Below are 27,772 nucleotides of genomic sequence, written 5' to 3'. Positions count from 1 at the left end.
CGGGTCCTGGCAGTGAAATCGCCCAGTCCTAACTACTGAACCGCCAGGGGATTACCTGGCAGTCTTTTTGCATTGGGTGTCTTAGGCCTTGGGAGTGTGAATGCTAGAGGCATAATGAAAGAACAAGCTCAAGAAATGCAATTTAGGGGGCATGCGAGGAAGTTTGAGCTTGACAACAGCTCATCTTAGGCCATGTATTTCTTACTAAACAGTAAGTCAGTTTTTTTTTTTTTTAAATTGATTAGTTCTGTAATTTTTTTTTCCCTAAATAAATTTATTTATTTATTTATTTACTTTTGGCTGTGTTGGGTCTTCGTTTCTGTGCGAGGCTTTCTCTAGTTGCGGCGAGCGGGGGCCACTCTTCATGGCTGTGCGCGGGCCTCTCACCGTTGCGGCCTCTCGTTGCGGAGCACAGGCTCCAGACGCGCAGGCTCAGTAGTTGTGGCTCACAGGCCCAGTTGCTCCACGGCATGTGGGATCCTCCCAGACCAGGGCTCGAACCCGTGTCCCCTGCATTGGCAGGCGGATTCCCAACCACTGCACCACCAGGGAAGCCCAGTAAGTCAGTTTTATGAAAAGTTTATGCAAGTGTCCTTGTGACCTTGCTGAGTATTTTGCGTCTTTTTTTTCACACTAATCCTACATAAAACTTAAATCTTTAAAAATGTTTAAGTTGTCTTCAATAAACTAGGAAGTATTGCTTCTTAGTAAGTAGGGACTTACGTATAAGTGGGAATATTTTTCTTTGGATTTAGATAAGTACTTTAAGTAGCATTTTAATTACCAAAATATATGAAGGATAGTACTCTGTTTTTTAGTTCACATGGTTTGTTTAGGAATGTTATTTTGGGATCATTAGCCTTTCTTTTGGTTTCCAGTTTACTTTTTAATGCCTAGTATTGAGTTCTAGGAATCTTTTATCTAGTTTTTGAAGTGTTATTTTAAATAGATTGGTAAATTATTCACATTTGTGAAAGTTTTACTGTGTATTTAATGAAATCGATACACACAAAAAGTGCATATTTAACTTGTTTTTCCCTTCTAGTAGAAATCTTTTAATTATTCATAGTCAATTTTGTAATAACAGTTGACCTCAGAAATTTTTCTTTCTCAGTAATTGACGGCTGTTTTCAGAGCTTTTGTTCATCTTATGTGGAGTACTAGACCACTTCAGTTTCACGTTTTCTGATGTTGTCCATCATACTTCTAAGAGGGTTCGGTTCATTTTTCAAGTCTTTCACAGTTTTGTTTTTTACACAGCAGCAGCAGTCAAGCACTTCATAAAGGAAAGCCAGCACCACTAAAGATACCACTGTAAATATAAATAAAAGCAGAATGACAAAGCAGGCAGTGTTCCAGTTATCATGGAAAGGGTAAATTTTTTGAACTTGAAAACCAAGGTACTGATAAACAGATGTAGTTGTTTCATTCCAGAAGCTGGAGCTCTGGGAGGCCATTCTTAGAGATTCCACTTCTTATATCGCTTGTTGGAATCTGTAGAAAGGTAGAAAATGAATATATGTAACCAAACTCTACCGATTGGTCAATTCAGATGTCAGTTTCTAAGATTTGTTAGTAAATTTATATAGGCTGCATGAGTCTTCCTTATTTTCTGTCAGAATTAATGCCTGAATGGTATTCTTTAATTTTTTCGATATCTATGCAGTGTACTCTGTAAACCATACTATGTATTTTTTAATGTATATCATTTGTTAGACAAATATTTATGATCAAGATTCATATACAGAAATTAACTGCTAATGGAGGGAGAAAAAAGGCAGCTGAATTGGTTTAAAATTTGATTAAAGCAGTGGTCAGAGAGCTGTTATCTACAAAAAAATCTTAGCATTTTACAATTGTGGTCTTCAAACTGTCTGCAGAAAAGCTTTTCCCATTACCCTTGTGGATCCTTCTCACCTTCTTGGTTCAGTGTATTTCTGTCTATTTCCACTCCTTTAAACTTCCAGGACAGGGGATCTGAATCAGGAAATAATGGCTGAGTGAAAAATAGTAGAGAAAGAAAATCCAAATAATGACAGTTTTCAGAATAAGGATAATACAGTTTTAGATTAAAGTTGCCTATGAAGAGACCTTAATCTTAGGATTTTTTTTGGTATGTATATGATAGTCTTAAATGTTAAATGTTTCATAATACCTAAATGACCTATGGACAGGAATATTAAAAAAAAAAACAGGCAAATTCAGCATCCCAAAGGTATGTATTATTAAATTATTATTCCATTTCACAAAATTAGCCAGTGAGTTAAAGTTTCACTGTTCTTGCATTAAGCTTTGCTCTTGTTGACCTGATACTTGTTGGGCCTTAAATGGGACTGTAAGGATTGAAGATCTGATAGTATTAAAAATAATAAATGACTTTATTATCTTAATCATTCAAAAATATCTTTTTAAGGGGACTTCTCTGGTGGTCCAGTGGTAAAGAATCCACCTTCCAATGCAGGGGACGCGGGTTCAATCTCTGGTCGGGGAACTAAGATTCCCACATGCCGCAGGGCTACTGAGCCTGCGTGCCTCAACTACTGAGCCCATGCGCCTCAACTAGAGAGCCCACGTGCCACAAACTGCAGAGCCCACGTGTTCTGGAGCCTGCATGCCACAACTAGAGAGAGAAAGCCTGAACGCCACAACTAGAGAGAAGCCCACATGCCACAGTGAAGATCCCGCGTGCTGCAACTAAGACCTGACCCAGTCAAAAATAAATAAATAAACAAAAACCCCAAAAATATCTCTTTAAGCTTTTTGAAAAAATTATAAAATACCTATATACTAAGAAACTTTTTGAAATGAGAGGAAAAAACCCCATAGTTCCACTTCCCTAATTCAGTGACTGTTGTCAGTTTGTGTGCTTGCTTTTACGAAAGAAATGAATTATTTTGCGTAATTTTTTTGCTACATAGTTGTACATAGACTTTCATTCTTGTAAACAAATGTTTATTGATTACCTACTGTGTAACAAATACTTTTTAAAAAAATATTTATTTATTTATTTGGCTGCGCTGGGTCTTAGTTGTAGCACGCAGGATCTTTGTTGGGTACGTGGGATCTTTAGTTGTGGCATGCGGGATCTTTAGTTGCGGCACGTGGGATCTTTTAGTTGCGGCATGTGGGCTCTTAGTTGTGGTATGTGGGATCTAGTTCCCTGACCAGGGTTTGAACCCGGGCCCCCTGCGTTGGGAGTGTGGAGTCTTAACTGCTGGACCACCAGGGAAGTCCCAGCAAATACTTTTCTAAGTGCTGGAGATAACTTGTGTGTGAGAGTATGTTTCATTTATAGAAAATTTCAAGGTAGTACAGAAGTATAAGAGTATAGTAAACACCCATGTGCTTATAACACAGCTTCATCAATTCTTGGCCAGTCTGTATCTCTACTCACTTCCATTCCATGGATTATTTTGAGGCAAATCCCAGACATCATGTCACTTCATCTAGGAATATTTCAGTATATATCTCTTAAAAGGTGAGGACTCTGTTTTTAAATATAACCACAATATCATTTTCACACCAAAAAAGATTAAAAACTGACTTAAAACCCCCCACACATAACAATATAATTCCTTCAATTTCTGTTTTCTTTATAAATATAATTTTAAAACTTTGGGGTTAATAAACTAATATTTTCTAAGGGTTTTTTTTCTTTTTTCTTTAAATCTGATTTGTGTGGCGGATCATCTCACTTCTTTGGTTGGACTTGGTCCCTTCCTTTTTTCCTTCATATATTTTGAAGGTTAAACTGATGATCTGAGGCCAAAAGTAAAGGCTTAAATTCATTTTTTCTTGTTGGATTTAAGAATCCATTTATGGTGCTTGGTCACCCTTCATCTTGAAATGAGGGACAAGAGACTAATGGACAGTAATTGAATTAATTGCTTCTGTTCTGGGACATACAAAAATGCATTGTCTGGAACACAGGTATTTGAGTAACTTCCCATTACATTACAGTATTTCAAACTATGTCAAGAGACCCAGCCTTGCAAAGTTACTCTTGTATCTTTTGAATTTTTCTCTTCCAAGCACACCCTTATAGAAAGCAGGCTGCTGCGTTGTACAGCTCTGGGGAGCACCAGTCATGTTTTGTTGTGGGGTGGGTGCCATTCGGGTAGAATACAGTGTAAATTGGGCTCGTGCGGTGTGGCGTCCTGGTAGGCTGCCCCTCCACCTCTGCATTGTTGCCGCCTCTGAACTTAACCACCTTTTACACAAATAGTCAAGTAACCTATAGAAACCAACTCAAACGGAGGCAAAAGTTAAGTCCTTCTTGACCCAGCCTTGCTGATAGAGCAGTGTCATGAATGCATGTGCACAGACACACAAATGCCTGAAAAATGTTCAGCTTTGGAACTCCTGTAGGATTTTTAGCACTGCTAAAATGCAGATACTCCTGGGAGGGGTAACAAACATTGTTACAATTATTCTTACTTCAGTGTGAATGAGTTTCAGGTGCTTTTTAAAAAGCAGAGCTAATAGAGGAGAGGGAGAGGAAGAAGATTAGGACCTTGGTGAAACGGGGGGATCGTGCGACTTATGTGGGCAGGTAAAGAACAGGAAGAATTTCTTGAGCGTCTGTCTAATAACTTTACCTTGGCTAACCTAGCCCTCTCCAGCACTGATGAAAGTATTCCTTAGACTTTCTGTTAAGGCCTTTCAGGTTGATTCCTTTTTAAAATTTGGGAATTTCTTTTGAAGATTTCTCTTCTAAATCTGGCATTAGAACTGATTGCAGGGGAAACAATGGTAGGGGAGGGAGGAGAGAGTAGAGTGAGGTAATTTCCACATTATGCCTCTGAAATTAATCTACCATATTAATTAATGTTAATTTAAACTGCTATTTCATGATTGATATCAAAAATATCATTATAGCAATTTAAAATAAAAATTAAAAGCATCATCTGTGGACTTCCCTGGTGGTGCAGTGGTTAAGAATCCGCCTGCCAATGCAGGTGACACGGGTTTGAGCCCTGGTCCGGGAAGATCCCACATCCTGCGGAGCAACTAAGCCCGTGTGCCACAACTACTGAAGCACGCGCGCCTAGAGCCTGTGCTCCGCAAAAAGAGAAGCCACCGCAGTGAGAAGCCCGCACACCGCAACAAAGAGTAGCCCCCGCTCGCCGCAACTAGAGAAAGCCCGCACGCAGCAACGAAGACCCAACGCAGCCAAAAATAATAAATAAATAAAATAAATAAATTAAAAAAAAAAGCATCACCTATAATCTTATCTCTCTAACATATCAAACTTGTAATTTTTTTCTTTTATCCTAGATATTGGCTGTATAAATCTATAACTCATACCTGGTTGAAATTATACTGAATTTATTACTTTGTATTTTAATTTATTATGAGCAGGTCTTTTTATTTTTATTTATTTTAATATTTATTTCATTTATTGTTATTTTTATTTTTGGCTGTGTCGTGTCTTTGTGGCACGTGGGCTTCTCTCTAATTGTGGTGTTTGAGTTTTCTCTTGTTGAGATGTGCGGGCTCAGTAGTTGTGGCATGCGGGATTAGTTGCCCCGCGGCATGTGGGATCTTAGTTCCCCGACCAGGGATCGAACCTGCGTCCCCTGCACTGGAAAGCAGATTCTTTACCACTGGACCACCAGGGAAGTCCCATGAGTAGGCCTTTTTAAATTTGTGGTGACTTCTTAAGACTGGGGAGAAATTGTAAAGACTAATAATGTAAGTTACTGTTTCAAAATGAAATTTTAGAATGATTAGAAAGTTGGCTTAAGAAACTTTATATTCTATTTATTTTTGAGGTACAAGTGAACTGCTTAAAAATTTTTCAGGTCCCCTTGCTCCTAAAAAAATAGAGTGAGAGGGAGGGAGGGGGAGAGATGGGAAGGGAGAGATAAGGGGAGGCAAGAAGGGGGGCAGGCAGACAGATACACAACTAAATTCACTTACTTTGACGTTAACTTGTACCCATCAATGAACTATTCTTCTGGTTAAATTAATGTATACTCACACAGTCGGATGTTAAGCATGAATGAGGTGACTGTAGTGACATGGAAAGATTTCTAGGATATGTTGTTAAGTAAACAAAGTGCAGGACAGTGTATAGAGGAAAAAGGGAAATAATATATATTTTTAGTTGCTTGTATCTGCACAAAAATCTTGGGGATATACAGAAATTAATAACAATCATTATTTGTGGGGTTGGTTGGAGAGTTGGAGAGTAGAGTCGGGAGACAGAGACGTGTGTGAGACTTGTCAAGATGTACCTTGTTATATTCCTTTGGTTTTTGAACCATTTGAATGTATTATTTATTCAAACCCAGAAGTATTCCTTGCCTTTGGTTTTTAATAATCTATTGTATTTGGATTACTTCTAAAAAATTAGGATTAGTAAATTGTGACTTTGGTTAGACTGTGTACTTTATCCACACACAAATATGCTTATGATAATTATACTTGGGATAGTGACTGGATAGCAGTATGTGCCATTTCCAAGGGTACTTGTAAGTTTTGCTAGGAGCATCCAAGTTTTCAGAAAGAGTATATATACATGTCAGGTTTATGTTGTGAATTATGACAGTTTGCCATTTGTGAGTGTGTTGATAACTGATGAGCATCTCAAAACATTCACTTTTTAGTTAGCTTCTGGGCATATCTGGAAAAAGTAAACCCTGTGATATAGATTCATTTTCCACCTTAAATTTAATGTGGTTTATTCTTTCAGAGTATGGTAGAGCTCTAATAATTTTGTGTGTTAAGTTTAGGATAAAATCTAAATCTTGCTTTGATGAATTAGACGTAATTAGATACGTAGAAAGACATTTATCATTAGGATTTTCTTGTATTTTGAGACTATTTTTGAAATTAAAATGTAAATTTATGTGAAGCAAATGCTGTAACATGCCTTACGAAAAGTGAGAGCAAACAGTAAAAAGTAGGAACAGTCTCATATATATAATTTTTAGTTTATTATTATTTTCTAATACATTCCCATCACCATTTTTCCTCCCATTTTAAAAGGCCCTAGTGAAATATTTACAGGGATAGGACTTGGAACTGTTCTGGAACCTTGAATTGCCAGATCAGAATAAAATTATGCCTTTGCTCTATTTGTGGAAAAAGGCCTTGAATTGAATTCTCTAGTGCATTTAAGCATATCACTTTGAAATATGATCAATTAATCGTAATAGCCTTTATATATAGAACAACGCACCCAACGCTGGAACTCTCTGGCTTAGGCCATGTCTTTAGTTAGTTTGGCTAAACAGCAATGAGCCTCCATCTGTACTAACTATAGATATATTGCCAGTAAAATGTAGGCTGATTATAATGTTTAAAAAATGTGGGTGGTAGGAGTTTTTGTCTACAGTTTACCTGAAATTTGAGTTATGAGTTAACTGTTTTATTTGACAAAGTTATTTTTATTTGATCTGAGACTTTTTTTTGAGCTCCTATACTTCGTATAACAAGCAGGAATGTTTTCTAGGCAATTAACCACATTGTACCGAACTTGGAGAGATCTAATATCTTCTTACAGCAACCTTTGGGCTTTGTAAGGGATACTTTGCTCATGCTAGCAGAACACTGGTTAAGAAACAGAAGGAATAAAAATTATGAAAAAAAAAACCTTTGAAATTTAAAATAGATTTACCAGCAAAGAAAAGGACAGAAGTTGGATCTTTAGGTCAGTATATATAGGTAATATCCTGGAACTCTAGCATTTACTAAATAATTATTTTTTCATGCTTTAATATTGTAGAATTAGAAATTTGGTCATCAGTTGAATAGTAATTTTTAGTAGGCATGAATGATTGCTGTTAGCTATGAAAGTAATCTTATTACCTTGAAAGGTACCCTCCTTCCTCCCATAACCAATTCTTCTCAGAGCATATTTTTATTTTAAAATTTAGTTTATCAAAATGACTTACTGTGTATTTATTTTAAGTTCGGTTTAAGAATAACTTTAACATTATATAGAAATACTGTGATAAATGTATATTTTTGTGGCATATAAAAAATGAAACACTGCTTAAGAAGGTTTTTATTTAATAGCATGATTTGTATGTTATAGTGATAGAGACTTTAAAATTTGACTGTAGGGAATTATTTTAATGAAAATGTATGAAAGCCTAAAGCTCTATAAATGGTCTCTTTGGTTACAGTATAATGCAGCCTACGTAATGGTACCTTTATGGTCTTTTTATTTTTATATACAAATCACAGTGTGATAATTTATTGGCATTCTCTACGTCTACACTCAAAGTCAAATAAAATTTTGAATTATTTTCTCATATTCCTTAAAATACAGCAAACTTTCTTATAAATAACTGCTTTAAATTTGCACATATAATCAGAAAGCTTTAGTCCCGGATTTGCTTTTAGTCTAGATTTTTCTTTAAGAAAAATCCTTTGTTAAGACAGACCAAACTGCTGAAATGAAATGGCTCAGAGAAAATGAAATTTGCAAGTAACCTCTTAACATCACATGCATATGGCTTACTCTAAGGTCTGGATATAGATTAGGTTCATAGAAAATGTAATGATTTTCTGTTAAGGCACAGATGGTAAGGGTGCTTATCAAATAGCAAAGATAGTCTTCATATTTTCATAATAAAATCCTACCAAACAATGAAATGAATACATTTTTTTGGGTCTTTAGTAGGAACAAAGCTTTCTGCTTCATTTTTATGGTAAAATATTTATATTGTATCATAAGGACATGTATTATTAAATGAAAAGATCGTATAACCTACCTCTTGTCTGAAAGGCTGCAGTTGAAGCGATGGTATCCGTCTGTTTGTAATGCAGTCTAGTGCACAGCCAAGATGGAGCTGTGCTTCTATTGGTTGAACCACAATGCAGCTGACAGTTTCCTCTACGTGCATTTGCATTAAGTCCTGCCACCCTAGGAGTAAATCATTCATAAACTTGAATAGAGCCGTCTGGGTTCTCAACTGTCACCCCTTATTTTGGCCTTATTTTTTTGTCTTTAAGCTAAACTTCTGCACAGGAATTTGTGAGTTAGTAACAAATTGATGATTCCATAGTGCTTAGCTGTAGAATTTCAGATCCTTCAGTGATTATTTCAGTGCTAGGGCTAGAAGATAATGTCGAGAGAGGCAGTAACCTGGGAAACAAACAGTCCAGGTTTACCAGCGTGGTGTTTCCTTCATGAAGTGTGCATAAGAGCTCCTAAATGATACTTTCTTTCTCTTCTTTCTAATACTTGTTATTTACATAAATCTTGCTCTCTGGAAGTGATTATTTCCACGTGGTGGTTTGATTTAGATGAAATTCTGAAGAAGAAGAAAGGAAATAAGGTTTTTATCTCTACTATTTGGGAGAAGGGTAAGTTTTGGTAGGTACACCACCTGTGTTAAAAAAGCAGTCTGTGAAAGTTAAATTGCAAAAGAATCCTCAGTTGGATGTGTAGAGATAGAATGATTTTCTTATGGTGTATTAGAGTTGTGGTCTAAGCTTAACAGTCAAGGTTTTTATTTATGGGAGTGGCTACTAGAACAACAGCAGACTGGGTAAATGCTTGCTGTGCAGACTTATTTTTTAAAATTATGGATAATTGGCACATTTGTTTCTAGGGCCAATAAAGGGGTATGTGGAAACATTCTTATTATATTCATTCATTCAGTCAATTAATATTTATTGTTGACTGTGCCTGGCATTGAGTTAAACACTGGAGGCCTTATGGTAAACAAAACTGTATGTGCTTCATGATTGACCATTTGCATGGTGCTTATCCTTAGCATATTGTCCTTAACTGTTACTTATAGTCTTTCCAGTTAGTTGTTTATTTAGTAGTGTAGGATAAACGTAGTATTATTTTCCTAAAGTCAAATAAGAATTCCCTAAATATGCATTTATGAATTTCTGTACTGTGACAAAATATCCAGTTTGAGATGGAATAACCTGTGTTAAATATTAGTTAATGATTCTTATACAAGACATATCAGAGTTTACAACTGGATTTGAGTCTTTACTCTGCCACTTATTACTCTGAGCTTTCTTAGGTTTAAAATGAGACAGTAAAACCTCCCAAATAGGATTTTTGGGAGGGATTAAATGGGAAAATCATTTAGCACAGGTCTTGGCAATAGTAGGTGTTCAATAAATGTTACTATTATCATTATGAGCTTCCTGAAACCTTGGGAAAATGAACCATGTAGGAAGTATTTCATAATTGAAATAGTAAATGTGAAAACACACCTGTAAGGCATTCTTTGTTTTTTTGTTAGAATTTTGCCAAGGGAACAGAGTTTTATTATTTGTTTGTTTGTTTGTTTATGGCTGCGTTGGGTCTTAGCTGTGGCACGCAGGCTCTTCGTTGTGGCACGTGGGCTTCTCTCTAGTTGTGGCGTGTGGGTTTTCTCTCTCTAGTGGTGGCACACAGGCTCCAGAGCGTGTGGGCTCTGTAGTTTGTGGCACGTGGGCTTAGTTGCCCCACGGCATGTGGGAATCCTAGTTCTCTGACCAGGGATGGAACCCGAGTCCCCTGCATAGGAAGGCGGATTCTTTACCACTGGATCACCAAGGCAGTCCCTGTAAGGCATTCTTAATATTGCTATTTTTGAAAACATAGTAAAGAAGGCTTTAATGTATCAATTATTATATTATTAAAATTGTAAAAAAGTTATTTTTAAAGGAAAATTGCATATGAGGTCTCAAAAAATCATTCAGTAAAGCCTTTTCACTAACTAATCTCAAAGGAATATTATGTTGCCTTCTAGAAGCTGTTCCTGTGGATCTCTGACAGTTGTTACATTTGACTTGTGGTTATTCTAATGCATTCTTTTGTTTAAATTATTATTACCAAACTGGTGCCAGAAACTGACTCTCCCCCCTTTTATTTAACCTCTTCCTTTGTGGATCAGCCACATGGGAACTTTATAATATCTGATCTGAGGCCTGGCTAATAAAATGTGTACTTCTGAAATGTCTTCCTGGTATTTACAGTGACTTTTTTTTACTCTTCCTGCCTATGACTAATAGAATGCATTTGTGATGCAATGGTAGCATTAGGATTTCTGCCTGTAAATATGCAACAGAATGGTATATGTTCTGAACCAAATGATCTTCTATGTAGATTGCTCCTTGTTTCATGCTGTCATCCTTTTTAAGTACCCATGTTTATGCAGTGGCAGTGCTTATATGTGTGTGTGTGTGTTTTTAACATCTTTATTGGAGTATAATTGCTTTACAATGGTGTGTTAGTTTCTGCTCTATAACAAAGTGAATCAGCTATACATATACATATATCCCCATATCTCCTCCCTTTTGCATCTCCCTCCCATCCTCCCTATCCCACCCCTCTAGGTGGTCACAAAGCACCGAGCTGATCTCCCTGTGCTATGCAGCTGCTTCCCACTAGCTATCTGTTTTACATTTGGTAGTATATATATGTCCATGCCACTCTCTCACTTTGTCCCAGCTTACCCTTCCCCCTCCCCGTGTCCTCAAGTCCATTCTCTACATCTGCATCTTTATTCCTGTCCTGCCCCTAGGTTCTTCATAACCATTTTTTTTTTTAGATTCCGTATATATGTGTTAGCATACGGTATTTGTTTTTTCTCTTTCTGACTTACTTTACTCTGTATGACAGACTCTAGGTCCATTCACCTCACTACAAATAACTCAATTTCGTTTTTTTTATGGCTGAGTAATATTCCATTGTATATATGTGCCACATCTTCTTTATCCATTCATTCATCTGTCGATGGACACTTAGGTAAAAATATGGAATGCTTCACGAATTTGTGTGTCATCCTTGCACAGGGGCCATGTTAATCTTCTCTGTATTGTTCCAATTTTAGTATATGTGCTGCCGAAGCGAGCACAGTGCTTATTTTTTTTATTCCTAATATATCTTTAAAATTTCCCTTAAAATAGTTATCGTATCATACTTTTTATTAATTCCCATTAATCAATACCCATTTATTTTTTTTTTAAGTTGATAAGCAGAAATTGATGTCATTGGTGATAAATTGAACTTTTTATCCCTTAGAAGTAATCCACTCACTTCTTATGGTTTTTAAGGTTGTTAGAAAAGCACTATGGATCAGATTGAGATTTGTATTGTCCTCTTGTTTAAAAAACCTTGCTTTTAATTATGGTGGAAATCTAATCAGACTTAAGGAAAGGGTGAGATAAAGGTGCTTATAAAAGAAATGTATTTTGAATTATTTATACTTTGCTTCCATCCTTGGTGAGAAAATAGTTATTATGCATGCAAAGATTTTGAATTTGTCACCAAAATTTTATAGGGTAGAATTTACTAGATAGGAAGACTCCAAAACAAGAAATATTTTACCAGAGTTAAAATCATCTTAGTTGCTTAAAAGTCAGTAATTACATCTAATATGAAAATGTTATAATTGCTTTTTGAACCTCATTTTCAGATCATAGCAATGGATCATTTAACTTGAAAGCTCTATCAGGAAGCTCTGGATATAAGTTTGGCGTTCTTGCTAAGATTGTGAATTACATGAAGGTAAGTACTTTTCTCAACTAACAGAAATTCTGTTGACTTCTGGCAGAAGAAGGGGATTGGAATTTTCAGAAGTAAATTTGTATATACATGTCAAAATTTATCAAATTGTATGTTTCAATATGTGTCATTTATTTTATGCCTATTATACCTCAAAACTGTAAAAAAAAAAAAAAGATTTACTGCCTGAAGCCTTTTACATTATATCAAGTTAGCATTGCAGTGAGTCATCTAAGTGTATTTGATTTACATTACATTACATTAGTTCAAGTACACAGTTTAAGCCCACCATTCCACTTAATAAAATTGTGCTCAGGCAGTAGATACAGTCACCTCTTAATCAGTCAATACGTGTTGACAAAACCAATGAGAAAATGGGAACGATTCACAGGATATTACTTCCATTGATGTGAGAAGTAAAAATCTACATAGTTCAGGCAGATGGTGGTGGTGGCTTTTCTACATCTTGGAGGAGAAAATTTGAGAATTACTGAGTGTCTCAGAAAAACTTTGACTCACAAAAGAATTGGAGTTTAATGTTTGATGGGAGATTTAGTATTTTTTGAAGTAAATTTTGAAGTTTTTTAAAATAAATTTATTTATTTATTTTTGGCTGTGTTGGATCTTCGTTGCTGTGTGTGGGCTTCTCATTGTCGTGGCTTCTCTTGTTGCGGAGCACGGGCTCTAGGCGCGCACGCTTCAGTAGTTGTGGCATGTGGGCCCAGTACTTGTGGCTTGCGGGCTCTAGAGCTTAGGCTCAGTAGTTGTGGCACATGGGCTTAGTGGCTCCGCGGCATGTGGGATCTTCCCGGACCAGGGCTCGGACCCGTGTCCCTTGCATTGGCAGGCAGATTGTTAACCACTGCGCCACCAGGGAAGCCCCAATTTTGAAGTTTTGATGGTATGACATTTTGGCTTTACTAAGGATTCTGAACCCTAACTTAATTTATGAAAGTGAAATTTCATTTATAGCTAAAATGGCTAAGTGATTTCAGATTTACCCCCTTTGTCTGCCAAACTCTTATTCCCATTTAGTTACTAGTTGTATCTCTTGAAAAAAAAGTCAAAGAAAGTACTGTATTTGTTATTATTTCAAATTTCAGCTATTCCTTAGTATATAAATCAAATTTTATGTGAAGTCTTTTCTTTTGTAATTTAAGAGACACGGTGTCTGTCTAGCTATATCTGAAATCTGTGGTTTGTATTTGATTTCTGGTAGAAATGTGTTAGTTTATAATTTCCCATTATCAAATAATATACTCTGACACTTAGGCATTTACCTTTCATTCCATCCATCCATTCCCCCCACATGGTAAGCAATACTAAAACCTACTATCTGCTATTATGGCACGAATGGTATGAATACCCAGACGAAATGTATGCCCTCGAGGCTGTCAGTCTTTTGAGGGAGACTGACATTTAAAATGTCATGTTTTTGCTACTCTACTAAAAACAGTTTTCATTTATCTAGAGACCCTTATTGCTTTGTTAATCTATGACAACTATCTTCAAATTTTTACTCATGTGTTCCCTGAAACAATTTTGAAAAACTGTGTGTCCCTTTGCACATATTTAAATTGATAAGTGTAATTTTTCAGCAAAAGGTTTTTTTTTTTTTTTTTTTTTAATTTATTTATTATTTATTTTTATTTTTGGCTGTGTTGGGTCTTCGTTTCTGTGTTAGGGCTTTCTCTAGTTGCGGCAAGCGGGGGCCACTCTTCATCGCGGTGCGCGGGCCTCTCACTATCGCGGCCTCTCTTGTTGCAGAGCACAGGCTCCAGACGCGCAGGCTCAGTAGTTGTGGCTCACGGGCCTAGTTGCTCCGCGGCATGTGGGATCTTCCCAGACCAGGGCTCGAACCCGTGTCCCCTGCATTAGCAGGCGGATTCTCAACCACTGCGCCACCAGGGAAGCCCAAAAGGTTTTTTTTTAATTGAAGTATGGTTGATTTACAATGTTGTGTTAGTTTCAGGTGTACAGCAAAGTGATTCAGGTATACATATATGTATATTCTTTTTCAGATTCTTTTCCATTATAGGTTATTACAAGATATTGAATATAGTTCCCTGTGCTATACAGTAGGTCCTTGTTTATCTATTTTATATATAGTAGTGTGTAGCTGTTGATCCCAAACTCCTCAAACCTTCCCTCTTCCCCCTTTGGTAACCATAAGTTTGTTTTCTATGTCTGTGAGTCTATTTATGTTTTAACAAAAGTCTAAATAGTGACACAGGATGAAATTTCTGGCATATTGTAATATTTCAGTAAAATACAGCACTCTTAAATTTATCTAAGGGAATCTAAATGCCATTTTTAAAAAATATGAAAACAGACTTTAATGGTTGGAAATTTTAATTATTTTCCTTTCAACTTGTATGTCAGTTCTGTTACTCCCACTGAATTTTATCCTAATGTTATGTATTTTAGTGTTTGGAAATCTTCTGTTGATCATCTGTCAAACTCCTTTGTCACAATAATATGTATATAAATTGAAATTAGGAATGTTTTCCCTATAACCATAAGACTCTAAATATTTTCTGGTTTGAGCTATTATTATAATTACTATTACCAAATAGTTGATTAGAATAACATAAATATATTAAAATTTTGATTAAAATTCACTTTGTATGTAATAGTTATGCAACAGAAATCCATTTTTAATGAAATAAATGGAGCTGTCTTATCTCTCCAGTGGTTCTTGTATCTGGAGATAATATATTATTTACTGATAGAATGAAACAGGATTTGGCACCAATTTCTGGTCTTATTTTGAGATCTTGTAGGTTTAAGTGCTGAGAAATAAATGTTCATATAAATAAGTTCATTCTAATAGAAATTTTGTGATAGCAAAACCTTCCAAGTTGTATGCCAGAAATTACGTGGTGATTTATCATCAAACATTTATCATTTGACAGTTCTGTTAGGTCCTTCTTCAGTTTTGTTGAAAGTAAAAGAATGGGAATCACCTAACTTGCCAGAGGATTTGTTACCTGGTCCTTAACCATCTAGTTTCTAGGAAGTGTATCAAAAAGGTTTTACCAAGACTCAGTAAATGTCTAATTATATCAGCTTCCTCTTCTTCCCCATATCGGTACTTTCGTTAATCTGATACATTCAGAAGCAGTTGAGAAAATAAAAATACTAGTTTCAACACACCTTTGCCAGTGCAATTTTTTTTGATGAAATACTTTTATCTTAGGTGTATAAGTATATTTTTGCCAAAACTGTCAGGTTGAAGGTTTAGCATACTCAGTTTATGGAAATTATTTTCTGGTTAACAAAGCTAGTCTCCATTGTCAGACCAACCAGATATACCAAACTTATTTTTTTATCATATTTTAAGTAATATAAAAATCACTGAGAAATATAGTATGGAATGAATAGTAACAGTTACTACTAAGGTAGTTGAGATTAAAATTATAAGGATCAAAAAGAATGAATTTTTCCATTTTTATATAATTTAAAAAATAAATACGCAGTTTACCATCGTGTAACATTGCATCATTATAAATAATCAAATGTTTATGAAGCAAGGGTGTGTTAAACAGTGTGTTATTCCTTTTCTAAATGTGTGTGCTTGTATCTTCTATCTCTGATATTCAGCTTTTAGATATAAATAAAAGGGAATGATTCAGAAATAACTGTAAATTTTATCTTGGGGTGATTAGTGAAGGGGAAGGATACCTATTGCTAAAAATGAATTGGTTTTACAGCTAACTATGACTTATTTTTTTAATAGGAGATAGAAATATTAAATATTTAAAACGTAATGAGAATTGACTAATTAGAATGAAAATTTCATGATATGATTTGATAAAGTAGATTTTAACTACCACATTGAATAATGCACCCTCAGTCTAAAACAGTTCCTATGTGGTTTTTGTCTATGGGTTTTATGTAGCATGATTTGAACATTTTGGTAGTCCGAGAAAATATTTGTTATATTTAAAAGAATCAGCCTCCTTTATTAATACTGCTTCAGTTCTTTAAATGTGCTTTTTCTTCTGGCTAATAAATATTCAAGGAATGGATTTTGAGAATTGCTGAAGAGAATTACTTATATGAAAATACCTGAAAAATTCTATATTTATCATTAGATACTTCTCACCAGCGTTCCCTTTATTTGGAGATTCTCCCCTAAGAGCGATGCATTCTTGGACAGTATGGCATGGAGGTGGGGTGTGTGGGGATGGAAGAGACAGAGTGGTTTAAAGGGAACAGCTCTCAATTGCCCACAAACTGTAGTTCATCAGAATTTAGAATGTCACAGCAAGGGCAAAAATATCCTATTTTTAACTCCTAGAAAAATATTTAGGACTGGAAGAGACAAGAAGCCCCATCTATAGTGGATAGTTTGATACCTTGATTTATCATTTATGAAGGCTTCCCCAAAACAATATTTTTTTGACCTGACCTTTTGTTTGAGTCCCTGGAGTTTAATATAGCTCTGGGCATTGCAGTATAAATTCTGGGTGGAGGTGAGAGTTATACCTTTTTTTTTTTTTTTTTTTTTTTTTGTGGAAAGGGGGCAGGCCTGTTTTGAAAGGGAAAGAGTACATTTGGAAGATGATCTGTAAACTGATTCTTGGAAAGTCTTCAACTGCCCCTTGTGTACCCTTTTTGAAGAGCTGATAAAACCAAGAACTCAGAAAGAAAGGAAAAAGGCAACACAAAATACTCCTCATAGTTTATTCATTTACTGATGGAACAGCTCTTTAATTGCTCAATGAGAATTATGTAGAAATTATATGGAGAAGGTTCAAGAGATATGGTTAGGTCCATATGAGACACTGCTCTAGTTCTAAGATGACAAATCAATGGTGCACTTTGTTTTTGATGGAATGATTTTTCTCTTGATCTCACTATTATCCCTTTATGTGGTTGTGTCTCAGTTATGTAAAAAATCATGTTGAAAAATTTGGTTAGTTTGGTTTAGCCTAGCTCAGTGGTTCTCAATGTGTCATTCTCCAACCAACGGCATCAGCATCTCCTGAGAATTTGTAAGAAGTGCAAATTCTTGGGCCCCTTCCTAGATCTACTGATCTGAAACTCTGGGAGTGCAGCTCAGCAGTCTGTGTTTTCACAAGCCCTTCCTTCAGGTGATTCTGATGCACACCACTGTGCCACTTACATATGTTTTTTAACTTAATAGTTTGTCCTGGACATCTTTCCAAATTAGCACATAGGGAACATCTGTATTTTCTTTTCTTAACATCTGTATAGTAGCATAGATGTGCTGTAGTTTATTTGATCATTCCTCTATTGATGGCCACTTGAGTTGTTTCTAATACAACTTAGTGTTGTAATAGTTCTAATAGTACGTCTTAATACAACTAATGTTTCTAATTTTCCTTTTACAACAATGCGGCTTTTCTACATTGTGGTTTATCTGTAAGGTAAATTCCTAGAAGCTGACTTGCTGGGTCAGGGGTTTCAATGCATTTATATTGCCAGATTCCCTCTGTAGGAGTTGTATCAATTTGCATTCTTACCAGCAGTGTGTGAGAGGGCCTGTTTCCTTACAGCCTCACCAATAGAGTTGTCAAACATGGAATTTTGCCGGTGTGATAAGAAATACCTTAGTGGAAGTTGAGTATCTTTTCCTATGTCTAAGGTCATTTGCATCTCTTTTTTTTGTGCTTTTTGTGTTCCTGTCATTGGGTCATTTTCTTGTTAGGTTTTTGGACCTGTTAAAATATTAGGAAGGCTAACTCTTTGTGATATGAATTGCAAATATTTTTTCTCAGTTTGTCATTTGATTTTATATAGCTACAAGTTTGAACTTGGTTCTGTATGATTTTATAGTCTATTCTCTTCATCACTATAATTGTACTGCCTTAAATAATACACATTCTGCATTCCTGAAAAGATTAATTTACTGGTAACTATTATTTAATGCGTCTAGCATTTTAAAACTGTCTTCCAGGGAATTCCCTTGCAGCCCAGTGGTTAAGACTCTGTGCTTTCACTGCTGAGGGCCTGGGTTCAATCCCTGGTCAGGGAAATAAAATCCCACAAGTTGCACAGCGTGCCCCCTGCCTCCCCGCCAAAAAAAATCATTAAAAAAACCTGTCGTCTAATAACAGTTTCTTGCCGCAATAGACACGGCATCAGCGAGGAGATACACATCCTCTTACTTTAGAAGAAATTTTGGATGAAACACAACATTTAGATATTGGACTCAAGCAGAAACAATGGCTAATGACTGAGGTAAGAATAGGCTTAAATTATTGTAAAAAAAAAAAATTTGTTGTAACTAGGGTTTTCATATACTGAAATATGATAATTATTTTTGCTTTTTCTTAAAAGAATTGGTGTAGGGTTTTTGTTCTTTAAACATACACATTTTGAGATTGACTTGTTTTCATATAACCTTATGTATCTATTTAAAAATGTCAAAGACTTGAACATAAAAGTTATAAAGAAGTCAGTCATTGTACCAATTTTTAACTTTTTACAGAATAATTGATGCTTATTTTGAATTGCTAAATTTATAATGTACATGTTGGCAAGTTGTATTGTTTCTATGTTTTAGGACATTTAATGCATGAGGGTATTATAGGGAAAGCAAGATATTTTGTTAAGCAAGATACTTGTTACACCGCTACTGCTATTATGATTTGATAGTGACGTTACTGCCTCTAGCAGATTACTTGGAAAAATAATCATGAACATTGTATATATGTTCCACACAATGTTGGAAGAAAAGGAATCCCCAACCATCAGTGACCACGCTAATTTGGAAATGAGTAGCACTTTAAAAATTGAGATATTTGTCTCTTTTCTGTTTAAGTATGAAATGACAATTTAATAAGACAACTTTCTAGGACCAGTGCTGATTCCAAAGACCAAATGTAAACTTCCTAAAATATAATTTAATTTATTTTATCGAGCAAATATTGTTCTTGATTTTAGTAATGTAAAATGAACCAGTTAGTATCATTGTAGCTCATTATATTAGTGATATACAAATGGTGGTAATCCACATTTAAATTTTGATGCTTTACCTAATCTTGAAATTTCATGGACTACCCACATTAGGTAAAGTTTATTGTAATTACTATTCTATTCTCCCTCCTTTCTTCTTTCTGTGTTTCTTCTCTTTATCCTTTCAGGATCAGGCTGGCAGCTGTAGAAGAAAATTAATAGGGTTGCTCTTTCTTGAAGAGCTTTCCTTCTGATACTAGCTATAAAACAGGACTGACTAGAAACATAATTATATTCAGTAGTTTCTGCATTCCTACTCAGTTTCAATCTCAGCTGACAGCGTTATAGGTAAATTTCTTACACGCACTAGCCTGGTCCTTTTCAGTTCCTTCCACAGCTGCTGGTGCCATTTGATACCGTGTGGAGCAGGCTGACTATTGGTATTTTCATCCCAGGGTAATGTTTCTCACATTATAATCCCGATGTGTGATAAACTATACTTTGAGGGTGGGGTAGGCAGTACCCACTTCACTTTGTCTAGTGATGTTAATAGGTGTTTTATTGATCCTTACCTCTTTTGTCTTCCGAAAGAATATGGGTACAGCGTTCTTCAAAGCAGTTGTAATAAAGTGGTTTCTTTCTCATCCAAAGAATCTATATAAATAATAAACAGTTTCTTTTATAAAAAATGAGCACCATGCTGGTCTCTGCTTGTTGTTTTGGATCCTGGATGTCCGATATTTTAGATCTGTTGATACCCACAGGATACTTTTAGTTTGCCACTCTAATACGAGTATTGTGGTTTTTTAATAATTGGTAGAATTAAATAATGTATGTATGGTATTTCCTTTTGTTAATATGTCCAAATTGTGTCACTGTTACAGGCATTAGTCAATAATCCCAAAATTGAAGTAGTAGATGGAAAGTATGCCTTCAAGCCCAAGTACAACTTGAAAGATAAGAAGGCCCTACTTAGGCTTTTAGATAAGCATGACCAGCGAGGCTTAGGAGGAATTCTTTTAGAAGACATTGAGGAAGGACTGCCCAATTCCCAGAAAGCTGTCAAGGTAACCTCTCTTTTCTTTCTATGCCTTAATATAATTTGAATTAATAATGTCTTTTGGTTTTAAAAAATATCATGACTTAAAAAAAAGTTATTTTTAAAACCTCCTCCATCATATATACTTGGGGTTGTTACGAGCCAATTAAAGATTTGAGATTTGTGTTTTGTGCTGTAGAGCAGGACAGAGCATAACCATTTTTGTGGAACTTTGACAGCTCCCTTTTGTGTTGTTGTGTATGATTGATTCTTCAAAATATTTCTGGAAAGATTTCCTCAAAGACATTAGTCTTTTTCTTATAAGTTGTTATGTTTGTATTTAAGAACTCCTTCAACAATGCTTGTGCACATTGCTAACCTGAGGGAATCAGAGGCATTAAAACACAAGAACAGGACTTCCCTGGTGGCGCAGTGGTTGAGAATCTGCCTGCCAATGCAGGGGACACGGGTTCGAGCCCTGGTCTGGGAAGATCCCACATGCCGCGGAGCAACTGGGCCCGTGAGCCACAACTACTGAGCCTGAGTGTCTGGAGCCTGTGCTCCGCAACAAGAGAGGCCGCGATAGTGAGAGGCCCGCGCACTGCGATGAAGAGTGGCCCCCGCTCACCGCAACTAGAGAAAGCCCTCGCACAGAAACGAAGACCCAACACAGCCAAAAATAAAAATAATAAATAAATAATAAATAAAAAATTAAAAAAAAAACAAAAACATAAAAAAAAAACAAAAAAAACCCCCACAAGAACATTTGTAATTTGGTTGTTTCGAATTCCTAAAGGGGCTATCAGTAAAAGTGATAGAGTTTACATTTCCTGTTTAAATTTTCAACTCTCTCGGGAAGGCTGCAAGTCTCTGTTATTCAAAATTGCTAACGATTGATGCTAACCTGTAAGCAGGTTCATTCTTTTTGCTACCTGTGGAGAAAACTTGCTTCTTTCTCTACTTCTTGGTAATTCAGTTTACACACGTTAGCCTTTTTGGTATTGTCCCACAAGTCCCTTAGGCTGTGTGTGTGTGTGTGCGCGCGCACACGTGCTTTTGGACTTTGTTGTTGTTGTTGTATTGATCTGTTGTTAATTGTACTGACTTTTTTACCTCCAATTTGTTATTAAGCCCAATTGGTTAATTCTTTATAGATTGTATTTTCAGTTCTAGACCTTGCTTTTTTTTTTTTCTAACAATCCCCTCAAGAGAGGTTTTTTTTTTTTTTTTAATGTTTATTTATTTGGCTGCACCAGGGTCTTAGTTGTGGCATGCGGGATCTAGTTCCCTGACCAGGGATTGAGCGCGGAGTCTTAACCACTGGACCACCAGGGAAGTTCCATCTAGACTTTCCTTTTCATTCTTTCTTAGGTTTCTGTTTCTCTTCTGAGATTTTGTTCTTTGTTTTTTTTCCATTCATTACAAGCATATTTTACATTACATCCTTGAGTGTAATTTCTTGTAGCTGCTTTAAAATTCTCCTCTTCTAATTTCACGAGCTGGGTCATCTTGGGGATGGTCTGCTCTGAGACTTTGTCTCTTGAGTACAGGTCATGTTTTCTTCTTTCTTCATATACCTAATTTCTGTTGAGTCTTGAACACTGTGAATTATATGGCTCAGGATTCTGTTATATTCCTCCAAAGAGTGTTTTTGTTTGTTTATTTTGTTTTTAAGTGGGCATTTGTCTTGACTAGAGTCAAACTTCAAACTTTGTATTCTCTGTGGTGGATGGCATACGACACATCTGTTTTGTTCTTTTAGCTGTATTCTTTTTAAAATGTCTTGTCCAGAGATTAGTATAGTAGTTTTCTTCTGGTGGGCTGGTCCCTTAGGAGCTACTTGGCCATTACCAGATGAAGAACCCTTTTTAAGATTTTCACTTAAGTGTCTAAACTTAACCTGCACAAATGCTGCAAATAATATGTGACCAAAGTTGATAAATTGTGCACTTTATAGCATGTTGAAAGGTAGAACTACTGAATGCTAGCTTAACAATTGGGAGTGCTAGGTACATTTCCTGCTCCATTCTTTTTCCCATTTTGATACAGGCCAGTATTGTTACTCTTTGGTAGGCTTTATATTACATTCTAAAGTAGAACAGTAATGTAAACTGATATTTGCTTTTTCTATTTTAAATAATTTTGTGATGTAAAGTCACATTGTCACTGTATTTTTTTTTTTTTTTTTTTAACATTTGGCTTCCACTTTTTTTCTTTTTCTTTTTTTTTTTTTTTTTTTGGCTGCGTTGGGTCTTCATTGCTGCACGTAGGCTTTCTCTAGTTGTGGTGAGTGGGGCCTACTCTTTGATGCAGGGCACGGGCTTCTCATTGTGGTGGCTTCTCTTGTTGCAGAGCATGGGCTCTAGGTGTGCAGGCTTCAGTAGTTGTGGCACATGGGCTCAGTAGTTGTGGCTTGCGGGCTCTAGAACACAGCCTCAGTAGCTGTGGCACACGGGCTTAGTTGCTTCGCGGAATGTGGAATCTTCCCGGACCAGGGATCGAACCTGTGTTCCCTGCGTTGGCAAGTAGATTCTTAACCACTGCACCACCAGGGAAGTCCCTGTTACCCTGTTTTTAATGGCTCTCTTCCTTAAGGAGTAGAGCTGAAAAGGGGTCATGAAAAGCACACAGTCTGTCATTTGCAAGCAGGATTATTTCTAAGTTGTTGGAAACCCTAAGTTTTAAAAAAATCCTCACATTTTAAATATGTGAAGATGTGTTCTAAGTAATTTCTCAAGGGAGAAATTTGGCCTAATTAAGTTAAATCCCTTCTGTGTTGTTTCCTTTTCTTCAGTTCTTGGTGGAGATAGAAGATAACTTTTACTGTCATTTTGTTGACCATATAGTGTTTTGAAGAAATGTACAGTATAGTGCTAGCAAGGAACAAAAAGGACTGTGCAAAAGCAAGAAAACAAGACAATGAGAAAAACCAGTGACTGTTCCAGATTATTCACTTCTCGGTAGTTGTTTTTTGGGGGTTTTCTAATAATTAAATTAACTGCCAGAATAATTTTAATAACTCTGCGTTTGTGATATGGTTTAATTTTAAGATGGTGTATTGAATCAACTAAGGGTTTTTTTTTTAAATTAAAAATTCTTTTTAATTGTAAAATATGATCATAGTAAGTCTGGTTAAATGCGCCACATACATAGTTATCAAAAAAAATTTATTTTGTGATAAGAACTTTTAAGATCTGCTTTCTTAGCAACTTTCAAATATGCAATACAGTATTATTAACTATAGTCATCATAATGTATAGTACATCTCTATGACTTATTTTACAACTGGAAGTTTGTACCTTTTGACCCCTTTCTTGCATTTTGCCCACCCCTTGACCCACTCACTGCCTCTGGGAACCACCAATCTGTCCTCTGTATCTGTGAGCTCATAATTTTTTTTTTTTTTAAGATTTCATATATAAGTGAGATCATACAGTATTTGTCTTTCTCAGTCTGACTTACTTGACTTAGCATAATGCCCTCAAGGTCCATCCATGTTGTTGCAAATGGCAAGATTTCATTCTTTTTTATGGCTGTGTAATATTCCATTGTTTATATATAACACATTTTCTTTATCCATTCGTACATCATTGGGCACTTAGGTTGTTTCCATATCTTGGCTACTGTAAATAATACCGCACTGAACAAGGTGGTGCATATATCTTTTTAAGTTAGTGTTTTCATTTTCTTTGGATAAAAATACCCAGAAGTGGTATTGCTGAATCATATGGTAGTTTTATTTTTAATTTTTTGAGGAACCTCCATACTGTTTTCCAAGGTGCCTACATCAGTTTACGTTCACACCAACAGTGCACTAGGGTTCCCTTTTCTCCATATCCTCGCCAAGACTCATCATTTCTTGTCTTTTTGTTAATAGCCATTCTGACAGGTGTGAGGTGATAATCTTGTTGTGGTTTTCATTTTCATTTTCCTGATGATTAGTGATGTTGAGCATCTTTTCATGTACCTGCTGACCATCTGTGTGTCTTCTTCAGGAAAACGTCTATTCAAATCTTCTGCCCAATTTTTAATCGGGTGGGGTTTTTTGTTTTTTTGCTGTTGAGTTCCATGAGTTCTTTATATATTTTGGATGTTAACCCCTTATCAGATATATGATTTGCAAATATTTTCTCCCACTTAGTAGGTTGCCATTTCATTTTGTTGATGTTTCCTTTGCTGTGCAGAAGCTTTTTAGTATAATGTGATCCCACCTGTTTATTTTTGCTTTTGTTGCTTTTGCTTTTGATGTCAAATCTGAAAAGGTGCCAAGATGAATGTCAAGGAGCTTATTGCCTGTGTTTTCTTACAGGAGTCTTATGGTTTCAGGTCTTACATTCAGGTCTTTAATCCATTTTGAAATAATTTTTGCATATGGTGTGAGATAATGGTTCAGTTTCATTCTTTTGCATGTGGTTGCCCAGTTTTCCCAGCACCATTTATTGAGAGACTATCCTTTCCCTATTGTATATTCGTAGCATCTTTGTCATAAATTAATTCACCATGTATGCATAGGTTTATTTCTGGGTTCTCTCTTCTGTCCCATTGATCTATGTGTCTGTTTTTATGCCAGTACCATACTGTTTCAATTACTATACCTTTGTAGTATAGGCAGTGTGATGCTTTCAGCTTTGTTCTTTTTCAAGATTGCTTTGGCTGGCAGGATCTTTTGTGGTTCCATATAAATTTTAGCATTGTTCTATTTCTGTGAAAAATGCCATTGGAATTTTGATAGGGATTGCATTGAATCTATATTTTGCTTTGGGTAGTATAGACATTTTAACAATATTAACTCTTCCAATCCATGAGCACAGAATATCTTTCCATTTTTTGTGTCTTCTTCAGTTTCTTTCATCATTCATTGTCATATAGTTTTCAGTGTAGACGTTATTTATCTCCTTGGTGAAATTTATTTCTAGGTATCTTATTCTTTTTGATGCAATTGTAAATGGGATTGTTAATTTCTCTTTCTGATAGTTATTAGTGCATAGAAACTCAAAATTTTTGTATATTGATTATACAATATACAAAACTTTACTGAATTCATTATTCTAATAGTTTTTTGGTGAAGTCTTTAGGGAGATACATAAAATCCAGTTTGCAAAAAGTAATATTTTTATTCCTTCCTTTCCAATTTGTATGCCTTTTATTTCTTTTTCTTGCCTAATTGCTCTAGTTAGGACTCCAATACTATGTTGAGTAAAAGTGGCAGAGTAGACATCCTTGTCTTGTTCCTGATTTTAGAGGCAATGCTTTCAGCCTTTCACTGTTGAATTTGATGTAAGCTGTGGGCTTGTCGTATATGGCCTTTATTATGTTGAGGTATGTTACCTTGGTATCCACACTGTGGAGAGTTATCATAAGTGGATGTTGAATTTTGCCAAATGCTTTTTCTGCATTTACTGAAATGATCATATGATTTTTATCTTTCATTTTATTAATGTGCTATATCACATTGATTGATTTGCAGATATTGAGCCATCCTTGCATGCCTGGAATAAATCCCACTTGATTGTGGTGTGTGATTCTTTTAATGTATTGTTGAATTTGGTGTGTTGACTATTCTGTTGAGGATTTTTTGCATCTATGTTCATCAGGGATATTGGCCTGTAATTTTCTTTTCTTGTAGCATACTTTATCTGGTTTTGGTATCAGGGTAATGCTGGCCTCGAAAAATGAGTTTGATGAACTGCTTCAGTTTTTTGGAAGAGTTTGAGAAGGATTGATATTCTTCTTTGTTCAGTAGAGTTCACTAGTGAAGTTATCTGGTCCTGGACTTTTGTTTGTTGGGAGATTTTTGAGTACTTATTCAATTTATTAGTAACTGATCTGTTCAGAATTCCTGTTTCTTCACGATTCAGTCTTGATAGCTTATATGTTTCTAGAAATTCATCCATTTCCTCTAGGTTGTCCAATTTTGTTGGTGTACGTTCATAGTAGTCTCTTATGATTCTTTGTATTCTGTGGTATTATTTGTAATGCCTCTCATTTCATTTCTGATTTAATTGAGTTTTCTGTCCTTTTTTCTTGGTTAGTTGAGCTAAGGGTTTGTCAATTTTGTTTATCTTTTCAAAGAACCAGCTCATAGTTTCATTAATCTTTTCTGTTGTCTTTTTAGTCTCTATTTAAATTTATTTCCACTAATCTTTGTTAGTTCCTTCCTTATACCAACTTCATGCTTCATTTGTTCTTTTTCTAGTTCCTTGAGGTGTAAGTTTAGGTTATCTGAATTGTTCTTGTTTTTCGATGTAGGCATTTATACCTGTGAACTTTCTCTTAGAATTGCTTTTTTTTTTTTTTTTTTACCTCTCATAAGTTTTGGTATGTTGTATTTCCATTTTCATTTTTTTTCAAGGTATGTTTAAATTTCTTCTTTGACCCAGTGATTAGAAGCATATTGCTTAATTTCTGCATATTGCTTAATCTCTGCATATTTGTGAATTTTCCATCTTCTTATAATTGATTTTTAGTTTTACATACCATTGTGGTCAGAAAAGGTGCTTGATGTGATTTGTTAAGACTCGTTTTGTGGCTTAACATATTAACTATCCCGGAGAATATCAAGTGTGTACTTGAGAATAATGTGTATTCTATTGCTTTTGGATGGAATGTTCTTTATATATCTGTTAAGTCCATGTAGTTCACACATTGATGCCTAAGGCTGAGATTATTGTCATCTAAAGGCTCATAGATTGAGACTATTTCTGTGATGAATTTCACCATCATCATTATAGTCCAGATTACTGCTATCAGGCTTTTTGCATTCGTGTTCTCATTAATTAATAATAATGAAATATCTTATATCAATTTTCTTGTCATTGCTAGAGTAGTAGAAAATGAAAAATTTTTAATTGTCAACTGTGCTCAGTGAAAGCTAAAAGATAGTAAAGACTACTCAAGTCTTTTATATTTTCTTTAAAGATGATGCAGTATTTTGGGCAGTGCAGTAAGAAAACTGAAGGATGCTATTTATCTCATAGTTGCACACACATTTTTAGGTGATTTAATCATTCTTCCATTTTCTTACTGTTCTAGCTTTTCAAAGCATAATTGGAAATGATAGATGGATAATGATGAGTAACAAAATATTTCAAGGTAAAGGAAAAGTAAGAACAATGAGGTTCCACAGTTTTTCTCATAGATTAATGAAAGGGTCCAGTAGACCCAAATTGTAATTGCAACATAGATTGAATTTTGTTCTATTTAAAACAATTTTTTTTTCTTTATGTACTTTGGATGATCTCTAAGAATAAAAGTCTCAAAATATCAATTCTTAAAAATAGAACTGCTCAAGAAAGAAACTCAAGAATTAAAATTTGGTCTAGTGGACCCTAATG

At 35.4% G+C, this 27,772-nt stretch overlaps 2 protein-coding genes and 1 non-coding gene across 5 annotated transcripts in view; 1 reads left to right on the top strand and 2 right to left on the bottom strand.

Moving 5' to 3' along the window:
* Positions 1-27,772, top strand: part of GTF2E2 (general transcription factor IIE subunit 2) — a 62,204-nt gene that overhangs the window by 9,817 nt on the left and 24,615 nt on the right. The window contains exons 3-5 of the mRNA XM_036838923.1: positions 12,384-12,475; positions 18,575-18,682; positions 20,284-20,466. Coding sequence (XP_036694818.1) covers positions 12,384-12,475; positions 18,575-18,682; positions 20,284-20,466 — 383 coding nt within the window. The remainder of the gene's footprint in view (positions 1-12,383; positions 12,476-18,574; positions 18,683-20,283; positions 20,467-27,772) is intronic.
* Positions 1,056-8,782, bottom strand: SMIM18 (small integral membrane protein 18). Of its 3 annotated transcripts, none has more exons than XM_036838925.1 (3): positions 8,727-8,782; positions 1,918-1,977; positions 1,056-1,494 (listed from the first exon to the last, which is right to left on the bottom strand). In XM_036838925.1, exon 3 carries the CDS (start codon positions 1,455-1,457, stop codon positions 1,161-1,163), a length of 297 nt encoding a protein of 98 aa, XP_036694820.1. In that variant the 5' UTR covers positions 1,458-1,494; positions 1,918-1,977; positions 8,727-8,782; the 3' UTR covers positions 1,056-1,160. The 3 variants fall into 3 exon arrangements, with proteins under 3 accessions (XP_036694820.1, XP_036694819.1, XP_036694821.1); XM_036838924.1 differs by having other exon boundaries at positions 1,918-1,996; positions 8,727-8,777; XM_036838926.1 differs by lacking the exon at positions 8,727-8,782 and adding an exon at positions 4,599-4,667.
* On the bottom strand, positions 11,716-11,822 carry LOC118888094. The gene has a single exon (XR_005018240.1). It is a non-coding gene; the product is annotated as a U6 spliceosomal RNA (small nuclear RNA).

Source organism: Balaenoptera musculus, chromosome 21 (genome assembly GCF_009873245.2).
Source record: "Balaenoptera musculus isolate JJ_BM4_2016_0621 chromosome 21, mBalMus1.pri.v3, whole genome shotgun sequence".
Classification (NCBI taxonomy): Eukaryota; Metazoa; Chordata; class Mammalia; order Artiodactyla; family Balaenopteridae; genus Balaenoptera; species Balaenoptera musculus.
This window is presented reverse-complemented; position numbering and strand designations above follow the sequence as displayed.